The sequence below is a fragment of the Drosophila bipectinata genome, chromosome 2L (genome assembly GCF_030179905.1).
Source record: "Drosophila bipectinata strain 14024-0381.07 chromosome 2L, DbipHiC1v2, whole genome shotgun sequence".
Classification (NCBI taxonomy): Eukaryota; Metazoa; Arthropoda; class Insecta; order Diptera; family Drosophilidae; genus Drosophila; species Drosophila bipectinata.
Window position 1 is genome coordinate 11,174,095 of NC_091736.1, and position 13,004 is coordinate 11,187,098.

Consider the following 13,004-nt stretch of genomic DNA (forward strand, 5'->3'; position numbering starts at 1 on the left):
AAACCGGTTCCTTAGGAAACCACCACGAATTCGGCTCGTGTTGGTCTAAAGGCATTTGCAAACTTTCCTCTGAGCCATTGCATTTCATTATTCGTCTGTCTGTGTCGATTTTTATCTTTGTCTACTTCTATATCTTTGCGTGTATTTATTTTTAAGACACATAGATACATTTACCTATGTATGTGTGTCTCTCTCTAGCCACATCTGGCTTTGCCCAGTTCCCCGAGATCAGAGGTTTTTTTTATCGGCAATGACTATTGTTCGTATGCTAATTTTTTTTTTGACTGCCCATATTTTTTGGCGTCTGCCAGCCGTCTGCCTAATATATAAAAGTCGGGCCCTGCAGCGTTTATAGTTAAGTTAGTTCAGTTACTCCGAACAATCATGAGGGTCTTCGTAGTTCTCGCCGTGATCTTGGCTGTGGCCACCGCCGCGCCACAGTTTGGCGGAGGCAATGCCAATGCCAACGCTAATGCCAACGCCCAATCCGAAGGACAAGGTGGATTCGGTCGTCCAGGATTTGGAGGAGGTCCAGGATTTGGAGGAGGTCCAGGATTTGGAGGAGAGCCAGGATTTGAAGGAGGATTTAACAGAGGTCCAGGTGGATTCGAAGGCCCTGGAGGTCCAGGAGGATTCGGAGGAAATGGAGAAGGTGGATTCCGAGGTCAAGGTGGATTCGGAGGTCAAGGTGGATTCGGAGGTCAAGGTGGATTTGAAGGCCCTGGAGGTCCCGGTGGATTCGGAGGCAATTCCAACGCTAATGCCAACGCTGTCGCCAACGCCGAAGGCAACGGATTTGGTGGTGGTAATGCAAATGCTAACGCTGACGCCAACGCTAATAGCCGTGGAGGTGGTAATGCTGAAGCCACCGCAAGTGCCACTGCAAATGCATTTGGCAAATAAATAAGGACAGTACGAATTTTTATTAAAAAATAGTTTTTTAATATTTAAAGAAAATAAAAACATAAAAAACGTTAGCGAGTATTTCCTTAAATCTTTAAAAGTGGCAAACTATTTCCACCAAATATTTGCCAAATATTAATATGGAATAATAAAAAATAAGTACGAAAAATTTTTTTTTTTTATAAAACCATCTACCGTTGTCTAAAATGAAATGCAATTTCTTTCAAATGAAAGAAGAAAAAGAACAAGAAGTTCCAAAGCGCCTATCAGTGAGCCAAGTTTGACCAATTCGTCACATTTTCGGCATATTTAAAGGCTTTGAGTTTTTGAAAGAACATTGAAATGCAATATTGAAATTAAAATAAAACATGTATACATAGTTAAATACATAGTATACATAGAAGTTAAATAAATTTAAAGATTTTAACAAAAAAATTATACGCTATATAATAAACACATTATAAACAGTCAAGAAAAACAGAGTCTATATGAAAATCATGTTTTTCACTTTTATGTTTAGTGGTTAAACAATTATTATAATGCCAGAGTAAAAACCCTATTTTAACTCTCTGCGGAGCCAAGAGCCGTCGTAGGTTCAAAAAGGGCCCAATGCAATATTTTATTGGAAGCGCATTGGCATGGTAGGGGCGGGCTGATATCACCCCCATTTACATCTAGGGACTTAAAATGTGAGAAATTCCATTTTTATCTTTCCGTTGGCTATGCTATCTCTTTTTTGGCCGATATATAAGTGCAACCGTAAGCTGTAGCCGTTTAAGAACTCCAAGACCCTCGCTGACGAGTTATAGCCGGATTTCAGCGCGGGCAGGGTTACCAGTTTGCCAGAGCACCAGCTAAACGTTTTTCGTCTACAGTCTATCCCTCTCTAGTCAAATACCCGAGATCTGAGGTTTCTTTTCGGTAGTGACTTTTGTTTGTATGCTAATTTTTGTTCGACAGCCCATTTTTTTTGGCATCTGCCGGCGTCTGCCTTGTATAAAAGCCGGGCCCTGAGGCGATTATAGTTAAGTTAGTTCAGTTACTCCGAACAATCATGAAGGTCTTCGTAGTTCTCGCCGTGATCCTGGCTGTGGCCACCGCCGCACCACAGTTTGGCGGAGGCAATGCCAATGCTAACGCTGCGGCCAACGCCCAATCCGAAGGACAAGGTGGTTTCAGAGGTCGTCCTGGAGGTCAAGGTGGATTCGGAGGCCCTGGAGGTGGATTCGGAGGCCCTGGAGGTCCAGGAGGATTCGGAGGCCCTGGAGGTCAGGGTGGATTCGGAGGCCCTGGAGGTCAGGGTGGATTCGGAGGTCAAGGTGGATTCGGAGGTCAAGGTGGATTTGGAGGCAATTCCAATTCCAACGCTAATGCCAACGCTGTTGCCAAAGCCGAAGGCAACGGATTTGGTGGCGGTAATGCAAATGCTAACGCTAACGCCAACGCTAGTAGCCGCGGAGGTGGCAACGCTAACGCCAATGCTAACGCAAGTGCCTCTTCCAGTGCATTTGGCAAATAAATAAGGATAGTACGAATTTTCCTTGCGAACTAGTTTTCTAATATTTAACGAAAATAAAAACATAAAAAACTTAAGTGAGTGTTTTCCTAAAATCTTCAAAAACAGCCACAATTTCTAGCAAATATTCGACAACTATAAATTAGAAACAATAAAAAATAAGTAAAATAAAAGATTTGTATTTTAATAATACCGTTTTCTAAAATGAATTGCAATTTCATTTGCTAAAATGAAACCTGTTTTCTGACATGCACTCTGTTCGTGATCCAGTAGTTCTATGTTTGTTAAAATATTTAATGCCATCTTTCGAAAACTTAACTTCGCGCTTCACGAAATTCGCGAAATTTCACCAAAAATTAATCTTTTGTTTTTAGAAATTTTATATTTTTCTTTTTATTTTGATTTGATTTGATTTTATGTTTTGGTTTTTGAATATGTTATATGTTTTTTCTCTTTTTATTTGTTCATAATTTTGATGATAAACTTTCAAATGAATTCTATTTTGTTCGATTGGTCTACTTTCTATTCTATTCCATTATCATTAACTTGATAAAGAATAAGCATATAATGTATAATCAAATGCTTCTCTGTTGACCAAAACAATAATTATGCAAATAAAATGGAAATAATCTGAACAAATCAAAGCCATAAATATGTCCAAAAAAACCTGTTCCTTGCCAAAATGCGGCTACTGTTGGTATCAGACAGATGGTGACTTTTAATCAGATAAATATAGCGGCTTTTTAGGGGCTTTTGAAAATTTCGATTGACGTCATATCGTTTATAAAATATTCAAAAATTATGCGGAGAGAAGCTATCAGTGATGTTTTAATTATTTATTCAGCAATACTACTTTTCTTTGAGTATTTTTTAGCAGATGTTATGCATTATATATTTTGATGACTTTTTAAGTTTCTTCTGAGGCAAAAAATCGTTTACCTTCGCTGTCAAGTTGTTATAATCAGGTGCGTTCCAATAAAACCAGTAATCTCCCATAATTTTGAAATTATGCAAAATAAACCAAGGGAAACGCCAATGAAAACGCAAAAAACAAGCTTTTGTTTCCGTAAACATAAGTTTATTTGAACATTTTGTGGGTATCGTTTTAATGAAGAAGGCTCGTCAGAAGACGTGCCTACTTTTTCCATCTTTTGGGATTCCATATTTAAGTCCTCGCAGGGGCAAATCGCTTAACCCCGGTAGTGGCCACCGCCACCACCGCCTCCGCTTGAAACTGCGCTAGCTTGTGCATTGGCCGTAGCCGAGGCTGGTCCTCCACGGCCATCAGCAGTGGCCTGAGCGTTTGCGTTGGCATTAGCAGAGGCACCGCCACCGCCGTATCCACCGCCACCGCCGCCACCATGTCCTCCAAAGCCACCGGGAGCAGCCTGTACGGCCACCAGGGCGAAGAGCAGGAACAAGCACAGAGCCAGGAACTTCATCGTATCGATATTTCGATGACTCTGAACGTGTGCCAGCCTCTTTTATACAAGCCGACACAACAGGTGGATCAGACTTGTTTCCATTTATTTTTTATTATTTATAATTTTTATGAGGTTTATTTCTCATTAAAATTGCATATACAGGGGGGTTCCGTTTAGCACACAAATTAGACATATATTAGAAACGCGTGACGTTTTATATTTTTTGTGCTAATATACTAGAGTATGTACTACCACATGAAAACTGGTTGTCTTTGGGTTAATTTCACCATCGAAAGCAATCAAATGAAGCCTATTTATGGGCTAAAATAGAATCTGTGCACTTCACTGGGGCCATAGTGTCCTTCTCATATAATTTAAATATTTTTGGAAGTCCCAACAGAAAATTTTACACAAATAGAAATAAAAGTGTTGTTCCTAGGTTTATGCATATTTATAGAAATATAGAGTAACCACTACGGGCCATATTGTCCTTCTCATGTATTCTTAATATTTCTAATTGACAAAATTTGTTTCAATAAAAAAATTAAGCTTGATGGAGAATCAATCTACAAATCGTTTGAAGTATGACTATCTATCTAAGATTACTTTCGTAAGGTTACTATAGTAAGATTACTATCTTACTAAGTATTACTATAGAATCGGATGTTTATTGAGAATCATTTTGAATCAGATCAGATAGGGATCAATCTAAAAATTGTATAAGGTATTCCGCTTGAAAGTCGAGTCTTTATTGGCCGACATATGGCCTTCGTTGAGGACCATATTCACCACCCCATGGCTTTTGAATATTTTTAAAGTGTAATTATTAATAGATTTTGATACAGAAAACGGAAAATAGATGTTCAAATTTGTTATTCGTACACATTAATGAGTCCCACGGAATGCGGCATAGTGTCATGTCCAATTAGTCTTTAAAAATTAAAAGGTCATTTTTTTTAGTTTAAATAAATGATTTTTTAGACATTCAGGATTTTATTTCATTTTATTTTTATGCAAAAACTGTCTAGCGTTCATTTTCTGAATCCTCCACCGTAACTGGTGGCACTGGCTTGGGCATTAGCTTGGGCGTTTGCGCCACCATATCCTCCAGGATACCCGCCATAGCCTCCATAATTGCCAGGTCCGCCATAGCCTCCGTATCCGCCAGGTCCTCCGTATCCGCCGAGTCCTCCGTATCCGCCAGGTCCTCCGTATCCGCCAAACCTACGACCACCGTGACATTGTCCAGGAGTGAATTGGACAACCAACAGAGCAAAGATCAAGAATGCGCACAGAGCAAAGAACTTCATTGTTTAAAAATTTTATAAAATCTAAGTGATTTCAATTGCTTTTATACCCAAGCTGAAGTTATTTCAGCGGGATTTATTTTGAACTCGTTTCCCTATTTATTTACCTTTTTTTCCGTCTTTTAATAACAAAGAACCAAATGTGAATTTTTAATTGATTTGAAAACAGTTATATTCTAATTTTGACTTGTTATTTTTATGTTTTTGGTAAATTATAAAAACCAACTGGTTTCAAAAAGAAGGCTTTGGATTCAGCTTACCACACAAAAAATAAAGTTGTTAGGTAAGATATATTACATTGATTTTCCTGTTTTTGAAAATACAATTGTATTTAAACTTAGAAATAATGAGACAGAAATCAGACAAAAATGCTTAAATAAATAAATACTAAGAAAGTATTAAATAAAAGTGCATAGTTTTTGGCTGACTTATTAATCCAAAAAATATTTTTGTTTAAAAGCTTACATAGTTTGTAAAGAAACTTGGCTTAAACTTGAGCTCGACTTTTAAAATATGTATTTTAAATAAGGCCAACTTTTTTTTGAACTGGACAAATTTAAAAGAAATTCTTTAAATGTTTTTATGTTAAGATCAAAAGTACCTTTTGTTTAGGTTTATGGTTTTTAACTTTTTAACGTTAAATTTCATTCAATTTAATGTATACCTTTTTAGTTAGACAACTTTTTGAATGAATAACTCTAGCTGTGTTCTTCCTAGGGCGCAGAGCACAGTTAGTGAGCCTGGTATAAAAATAAACAAAAATTGATCAGCCCAAAAAAACCCGTATAGCCAAAACCTTCAATCCGCATTCATTCGAATCACATTCAACATGCAGTTTAGCGCCTGCTCCAGTCTCAAGTTCAAATGGAAATTAGCGCTATGTGTTTGTTTTATAGCCCGAATGCTTTCAAATTCCAGCGAGAGTAGTGTGAAGCGAACGCGGTACCCATTGCTAAATTCCAAAAGCCCTGGGCCCCTTACAAATTTTTTGGCAAAGCGATGAATGAGTGAATAATCTGCCAGGCGACCAGATCCGATCCGATTCACCGGACCAGGCCCGACCGGACCAGTCAGCCTGGCTATCCACGTGTCCGTCTGTTCGGCCGTCTATCCATTTTGGCTGGATCCATGCCGGAACATAAAAGCCCAAAAATGTATGACGACAACTCTTGCCGGTTTTCATTTATTTATTCGAACGCAGGTGGGCAGAGATCGACTTGTGGGTTGCCGAGTGTCTGTGTTTGTGGTTTTCTCGATTTCTTGGGTGCGCTGCTTTAATGATCAACCGAAATGAATCACATTCAATATATTTGCCATACAAGAGGTGAATACTCTTTAAGGTGTACGAGAAATGATAATGCCCTAGAATACCCTTTATCCAATCGAATTCATCGGTATTCACTGATCCAATATTGAGTAATATTTGGAAGACCCAATAACGCCTTTTTGCAATCGTCGAAACAAACAGAAAACGGAACATGGGTTTTCATGTTTTATTTATAATTTATAAAATCGTTTACCTCCAGCATTTCTTTTCATACTATTGTCATTTGGCAGACTGGTCACAATTTTGCACAATATTATTGTGGTGTCTTGTAGTTTGTCGAACGTTACGTTTTTTTGGTTTATCACACTGTGCTTGGGCTCGACGAATGATATTTAAATATTTTAGCTTATAACTCGTTTAGAATTGAAAATTGCCTAAATCGAACCGAGCATCAATCGCTCAATGTCTCCGCATTGTGACTCCGCGTTATGGCAAGCTGTCCGACCTTGACAAGGTCGCATTCTCGGTGGCACTGCTCAGCATCAAGAGCGGTTTGTCCGGACCACCGACGAGTAACCGTAGAGCACCTCCACTCCGTCCGAATTGAAGATTCTCTCCACTCTAGGAGCTCGCGTTAAAATTGGACGGGGCGTTGTGGTGGTGGTGGCTATTGTTGGGGGAGTCGCAGTGGTTGTGGTGGTGGTGGTTGTGGTAGTGGTGGTTGTGGTGGTGGTTGTTGTCGCCGCGGTTGTGGTTGTCGTCTCCGGAGCATTTGTGGTGGCCTCCGGTTGGGCATTTAGCTGTGGCTCTTCCTTAGTGGTCAGTGGGGCGGGTTCAGTAATTGCAGCGGAGCTTCTGGACTCCGCCGCCTCTGTTGTCGTTGATTGGGGTTGTGTGGAGGCTTGTAACTCTGCAAGTAATATGGATTAGTTATTAACTACACTAGTCGTTCAGAAATATCCCATTTAACCTACCTGTGGTCTCCTGTTTAGATGGCACTGTGATAGCTTTTTCTTCTTTGATTTCCGGCTGCTCGGTGGGGGCCTCAGTTTTGGAAGCGAATCGGAAGAGTGGCATCAGAGTGGTCTCCAACACTGGCTCATTCTGTTCCTCTTTAGGAGTCGTGGGCTCATCCACTAAATTGACAAGGGTTGTCATAATCATGGACAGGTCCTTCAACAGGAAAGTGGAGTCCTCCATAGCTTCTGTTGTGGTGGCCATTCGATTTTCAGACATTTGCAGATCTCCTTCGGCCACTCCCTCCTTGCGCTCAAAGTAGTTTTTAATTGTCTGTTCCTGGTTCGGAACTTGTGTAGTTTCTTCCTTATCGGAGGTTAAGGTGGTGGTCTCAAAAGGTTTTATGGTGGTAGCCGCTGTGGTTGTTGTGGTAAAGAACGGTGGCAGTGTTGTGGCACCAAACTTGAAACGCTTTTCAGTGACTGTGGTCGGTTTGGGAGTTTCAGTCGTGGTTGGTGGCTCAGTCGCCTCCGTTTCCGCCTCCCCTTCGGACTCCACAGGAGTTCCATTCTTTTTCGCCTCCTGGGCCTGTTCCAACTCCAGCTGCTTAATCACTGACTCCGGAAGTGGTTCCTCCGTCGTGCCATCGGGAATGCCTTCGGTGAAGGCCTCACCCTCGGGACTGGTCATCAGGATCTCATCCGAATCCACGGCCATGGTAACAGTTCCAATCGGCAAGGACATGAAAGTTGATTCTTCCAACGGAGGCAAGGTGGTTTCTTCATCATCAGTTCCAGTCACTGGGAAATGCTGCTTGACCCTCTGTGGAATGGCCATTGCATTGATGGCTACCGCAATCAGCAGTAGTATAATGATGGTTCGAAGCATTTTCGGTGGTGCTTTATTAATTACAATTACTTTTTTTTTTTTGGTACGAGTATTCGCGGAATGCGAGGCGGTTCAGTGGCTCGGTGGCAATGAATCGATCAAGTGTGGTTTCAACTCGCTGAAAGCTGCGTTCACTTGGGCACCTCAGAAAAACTTGCTCCTGTCTCGAAAAGCTTTCTGGGCAGCTGGTGCTCTCTATATAAATATTTCTGGCTCTATTGCTGCAAAGAAAAATATATTTTGATTAATCAAAAATTTAGTATCAATCTCTGATAATAATAATCATCAATAGAAAATTCTAAAGAGTAGATTGAAATATTTTAAACATTTAATTTTAACCACTAATATTTTTTATGAACAATTCGGAAAAAAACTTGTTAAACGGCCGATTATCTTTAAGAATCTACGCAACTTGTGCTAAATACATTCTTTTTATACAATGTTTTCCAGATTTAAGTACTTGAGGAACCGGAAATCACTTGCACTTTTTGCTAATAAGCTCTTGTGATGCCACATTGTTTCAGATGTCTGTTGCAAATGACATTTTCTTTAAACAATTTTTGGATATAACTTATGGGTATTATTTTTTTTTTGGTGTTTTACTACCTTAGCCAGTATCTGTGAGACTATCAACTGGTTCACTCGCGACTGCTGGCTTCCGCTCCACGCTGTTGTGACTAGTTTTGTTTGCGGCGAGGAACTAAACCGTTTGCAGCTCCGACTCGAGCTTTTAAGGCGTTTGAAAACTGTTCCCGGCTTGGGTTTTGGGGCTTGGGTTTCCGAATGGGTTACTGGCGGCTCAGCTGCAGGCCCAGCTGCTCGGCTCCTCAGGTTTGGCATTTTTTAAGTACTAATAGCAGGTGGGCCGGAGCGACGTACAGGTAAACACAAGGCGACGCGCACTTGGCCCAGAAACATCTTTTAAATGGCACTTCCCCATCTCCAGTTCAATTTCACTTTCAACGCACTCACCTCTGCTCACCTCTGATATTGATTTTGCTTTTCGATGCCGTGGCTTGTTTCAGTTTGGCCCGGAGTGGCAAACCGGCTTTCTGGTATGGCAATTAGTCGGTTACAACTCGACGGCCTCTCATAATTCGCGGTTATTCAACGGCTTGCTACGGCTCTCTCATATGGCTATTAAAATTAAACTAAACTAATTCATTCAGAACCACTTTTGGGCTCTTTTAGACACCTTATTGACCTGGCTTTGAAAAAATTGGCTGAATTGTGGCGTGAATGATAGTTGGGAAGTTCGAGTTTGTTTAGGAATGTTTAGAAAAAACTGCAGCACACGATTTATTCCACTATTGTTTGGATTTGTATTCCGACTATTTTTGCAGTAACTTGAGATCGGTATTTGCAAAGTAAACTAAATAGGAGCATTTTTCCACAAAATGATTCCACTCCGATGTGGAACTGCACGAAAGAATATTTTTTCTCAATAAGAGGAATTGTATACAATGATTAAAATTGTAAGTAAATTTACTATTTATAATTACGATTCATAATAATCAAACAAAAACTGGTTATAAATATTATGAAATATTTTTTTCCAACGTGCTGGCTATTTAAGATCCCAACAGTGCAATAATCCAGTTTTAGTATCAGATTATTAATTTATTGTAAAAGCGGACTTAATCCTCTTGTCTATTTCCGGTCGACTAAAAATCTGAATTTTAAATTATTGTTATTAGTTATATGCTTGTGTATATGATTTGCTCCATTTTACTTTTCTGTTTATTTTAATGCTAATATTGTGAGTGTTTGACATTTACCATAAAAGCCAAGAGCCTCTCTGGTTTTTACCCAGTTGAGTGTGTTGCGAGTTTCATTGTTTTACCCTTGAGTATGAGTATGAGTCAGAGGAATGCCATCGGAATTCCAGCGTAAGCACTATTAAATTCAATGTTGCTACATATTTTCTGACCAATTTTATTTAAAATTTCAATCAACTTCCTCGCTTTACGCTTATCTTTCCGGTCACAGTTTTTGTTTAGGGAATGAAGCAATTTCCCCGACCTTCCAGACCGCCAATTGATTCCCCAAACATATCATTTTACAAATTGCAAAGAAGAACTTTCATAATTAGTCCTTATCGAACCAGAAAAGCGAACACAAAACTCTCGTTTAGCGGTCAACTTGGACAACAACATAAATATGGTTGACCATCCGAAGAAGTTTTATGTCAACTCGACAGAAAATGTCTTCGGGACGTGGCCAAGAAGATGTTAGCATTTTGCCACCACCAATGGCGATATGGGCCATAACATTTCCCAACTACCAGAGTAATAACAATGAACTATTGAACTACAGTAGGGATTGCTTATCATAAACATGAGGTTTCTTTACTTATGGCTGGAAAATGGGTTTAATCGCCCTTAAGGGATCTTCATTTCTTCATGTCTTATAATCTTTTAGTAGGTAAGTTTAATTTTTTATCCTGTAACTGGCATTAACAAATTTCAGTTACTGATTAAAATAATCACTGTATGGTACAGATTTCTCTTTCTGTCGAGTTCAGCTAAAAATATTCAGTAGCGAAATCAGTAAACGACCCTAAGTTCTCGTCTGGGATTGGGGTGGGCGTGTAGATGGCAATATGATTTATCTAATGATTGGTTTTTGTTGCGACTTCCAGTCCTGACAGCCTGCGAATGCCCCGGCAAACACCTTGAGCCAACTTCAATAACATCATTAGGGCCGGAACGTCGAAGGCTCCTGGCACTCACTTAAATTGAGCTCCTGCCGTCAGGATGCCGGACACAAAGGCCACTTGGCAGCCGGCCAGCGTAAATATGACTTATAAAATGCTCTGGAGGAGGACTTTTTGGCAAGCAAATTAGTTTGTTAAACTGATGATGGAGCTGACTGGCTGGCACTCAGCACTTTCCTCAAAATATTTATGCAAAATTTTGAAACTGTAAGCGCTGGGCTGCGAGGGAAGGTGATGAATTGAGAATTCAATTTTCCTCGGCGGCGACGGCTACTTCAAGTGTAAACAAAGTATTAATCATACGCCCTGTGGGCCGAGTAAGCCCTCCGAGAGGAGAAGTCATTAGCAGGCTGGCTGCTGGAAGTAACTTGAAATCATTATTATTAAAGTGCTGGCCGGCTAAAATCAAAGTTGGAAGCTCCTTCCATTTGGCCAAAGAGGAAATGTAATTTAAGTACCGAGTGAAATAAGCTGCCACTCCAATATACAGGGGAAGGACTTCGCTCATCAAACTTGGATCCAGTTTTAATGCTTTGGAAAATCATTAGGGAAACATTTCGCATGCAAATTCGTTTCGTACAAATGTAATTTTCCCTCTCGTCTTCCCGGAACTTTGAAGTGTCGCCAGTGGCAATTTGTCCAAAGGGCGTGGCACTTTATTGCTTAACGATTACGGCCGCTTCATTGGCTTCCGATGCTAATGTTTATTTCTAAATTACTTCGAATGGAAATTCAAATTCCCAAAGAACGAATCCAGAGCCGAAATCAATCAGCTGGGGAGGTGTGGGGCGGAAAATTGATGTATGCATGTGAATTGCAAATTCAAACATTGTTTTTTAATCATTTTCGCATCGGAATCAATTTCAGGAAACTTTGCTCCTCGGCTGAAAGTCACTTTTGGGGGCTCCTGCTTTGCTTCTGTTTTTGAATGGCTCTTCAGACCGGGGAACTTGAAACTCTGCAACTCTTTTTATTATTTAATTTCAATTGCAGTCGAGGATTTATGACGCTATTGTTACCAAAACACAACAATAGAAGTAAGGAACTCGAAAAGTGTATTGTAATTGTATTAAAAAATATTATTGTTTTAATTTCAAATGGAAACGGAAAAACAGTAAAAATAATATTATTGGGCATTGTCTTTGGTTGTTTCTGTAAATTCAATTATCGTATCTGAATACATTATTTGTGTGTATATCAGTTATCCGTGATATATGTACATGAAAGCATATTAATCCTTAATTAAAAGGCTTCAGTTAATGGTTGACTATTGTGTTCACAGAGCTACATTGATTTAACATTATTAAAGGTAAGGTTAAAAAATGTTGTGTTATTATTTGCGATTTTTTAAATTTAATATTTGGGGAAACAGCTTTATCATGTTTAAGGTCTTAAAGATATAAGCCATTTTGAAAGCCAGTTGAAAAAGCCTTGGCTGAAAAAGCCAGTTTTCCTTAATAAATAACCATGTGTGGGTACAGTCTCATCTATGGCGCTAATGACAGCCTCTGAGGAAGACCCACAATTTCATTATAAGCCAAAACTAAATCAACAACAACAACTTGGGCGAAAGGCAAGCGACTAAAAGCTTACGGAAGAAAGGAGAAAGAGACAGAACGGGATGGATAGAGACAGCTAGCTTCAGAGGCAAGAGCCACTAATTGACTTTAATTATTTTGTTGTACTTAATGTCTTGTTTACACGAGAAAAAGAAACAGGCGAGCCAAGAGAAAGGGAGAAAGGCACAAGGGGCGGAGCTCTAACAAATCAGTTGTTCGTACTGATACTGTAAAGTTTACAGTGTAAACGCAAATGAAGAGCAAACGCAGTAGGTAAGTCAGGAGCAACGGCAAAAAAAATGACAGTTGCCGGAAAAATAGACGGTGATAGAGGGCTGGGGCAAATTCTGTCAAAGTTAGTTAAAAGCAATGTGTAAACATGTGGGCTCCCATAGCTTAGCGGTAAAATGTGCAAGGGTGCCCCCACACTCTCGCTTCATCTCGCTTTCCCACCGGAGGAGCATCCT

General features: G+C 39.9%; 3 protein-coding genes across 3 annotated transcripts; 1 reads left to right on the forward strand and 2 right to left on the reverse strand.

Moving 5' to 3' along the window:
* The first annotated feature begins 371 nt into the window (after positions 1 to 371).
* On the forward strand, positions 372 to 907 carry LOC122321708 (uncharacterized). The gene is made up of 2 exons (XM_070276973.1): positions 372 to 664; positions 701 to 907. Exons 1-2 carry the CDS (start codon positions 455 to 457, stop codon positions 905 to 907), a joined length of 417 nt encoding a protein of 138 aa, XP_070133074.1. The 5' UTR covers positions 372 to 454.
* Positions 908 to 3,475: 2,568 nt separating this feature from the next.
* LOC108126764 (ctenidin-1) lies at positions 3,476 to 3,862 on the reverse strand. Its single transcript, XM_017243445.2, has one exon. The coding sequence runs from the start codon at positions 3,859 to 3,861 to the stop codon at positions 3,610 to 3,612; it is 252 nt and encodes an 83-aa protein (XP_017098934.2). The 5' UTR covers position 3,862; the 3' UTR covers positions 3,476 to 3,609.
* A 2,767-nt stretch (positions 3,863 to 6,629) lies between these two features.
* LOC108126678 (salivary glue protein Sgs-3) lies at positions 6,630 to 9,006 on the reverse strand. Its single transcript, XM_017243339.3, has 3 exons — positions 8,869 to 9,006; positions 7,392 to 8,483; positions 6,630 to 7,327 (listed from the first exon to the last, which is right to left on the reverse strand). The coding sequence occupies exons 2-3, from the start codon at positions 8,260 to 8,262 to the stop codon at positions 6,960 to 6,962; spliced, it is 1,239 nt and encodes a 412-aa protein (XP_017098828.2). The 5' UTR covers positions 8,263 to 8,483; positions 8,869 to 9,006; the 3' UTR covers positions 6,630 to 6,959.
* Between the last annotated feature and the right edge of the window lie 3,998 nt (positions 9,007 to 13,004).

Excerpts from the sequence above, each read along its gene's own strand:
- LOC108126678 (XM_017243339.3), bottom strand. The coding sequence starts at position 8,262 with ATGCTTCGAACCATCATTATACTACTGCTGATTGCGGTAGCCATCAAT. Across the intron at positions 7,328-7,391 it reads ATCTAAACAGGAGACCACAG|AGTTACAAGCCTCCACACAA; the intron begins GTAGGTTAAATG and ends TATTACTTGCAG.
- LOC122321708 (XM_070276973.1), top strand. The coding sequence starts at position 455 with ATGCCAATGCCAACGCTAATGCCAACGCCCAATCCGAAGGACAAGGTG. Across the intron at positions 665-700 it reads TGGAGAAGGTGGATTCCGAG|GTCAAGGTGGATTTGAAGGC; the intron begins GTCAAGGTGGAT and ends GTGGATTCGGAG.
- LOC108126764 (XM_017243445.2), bottom strand. The coding sequence starts at position 3,861 with ATGAAGTTCCTGGCTCTGTGCTTGTTCCTGCTCTTCGCCCTGGTGGCC.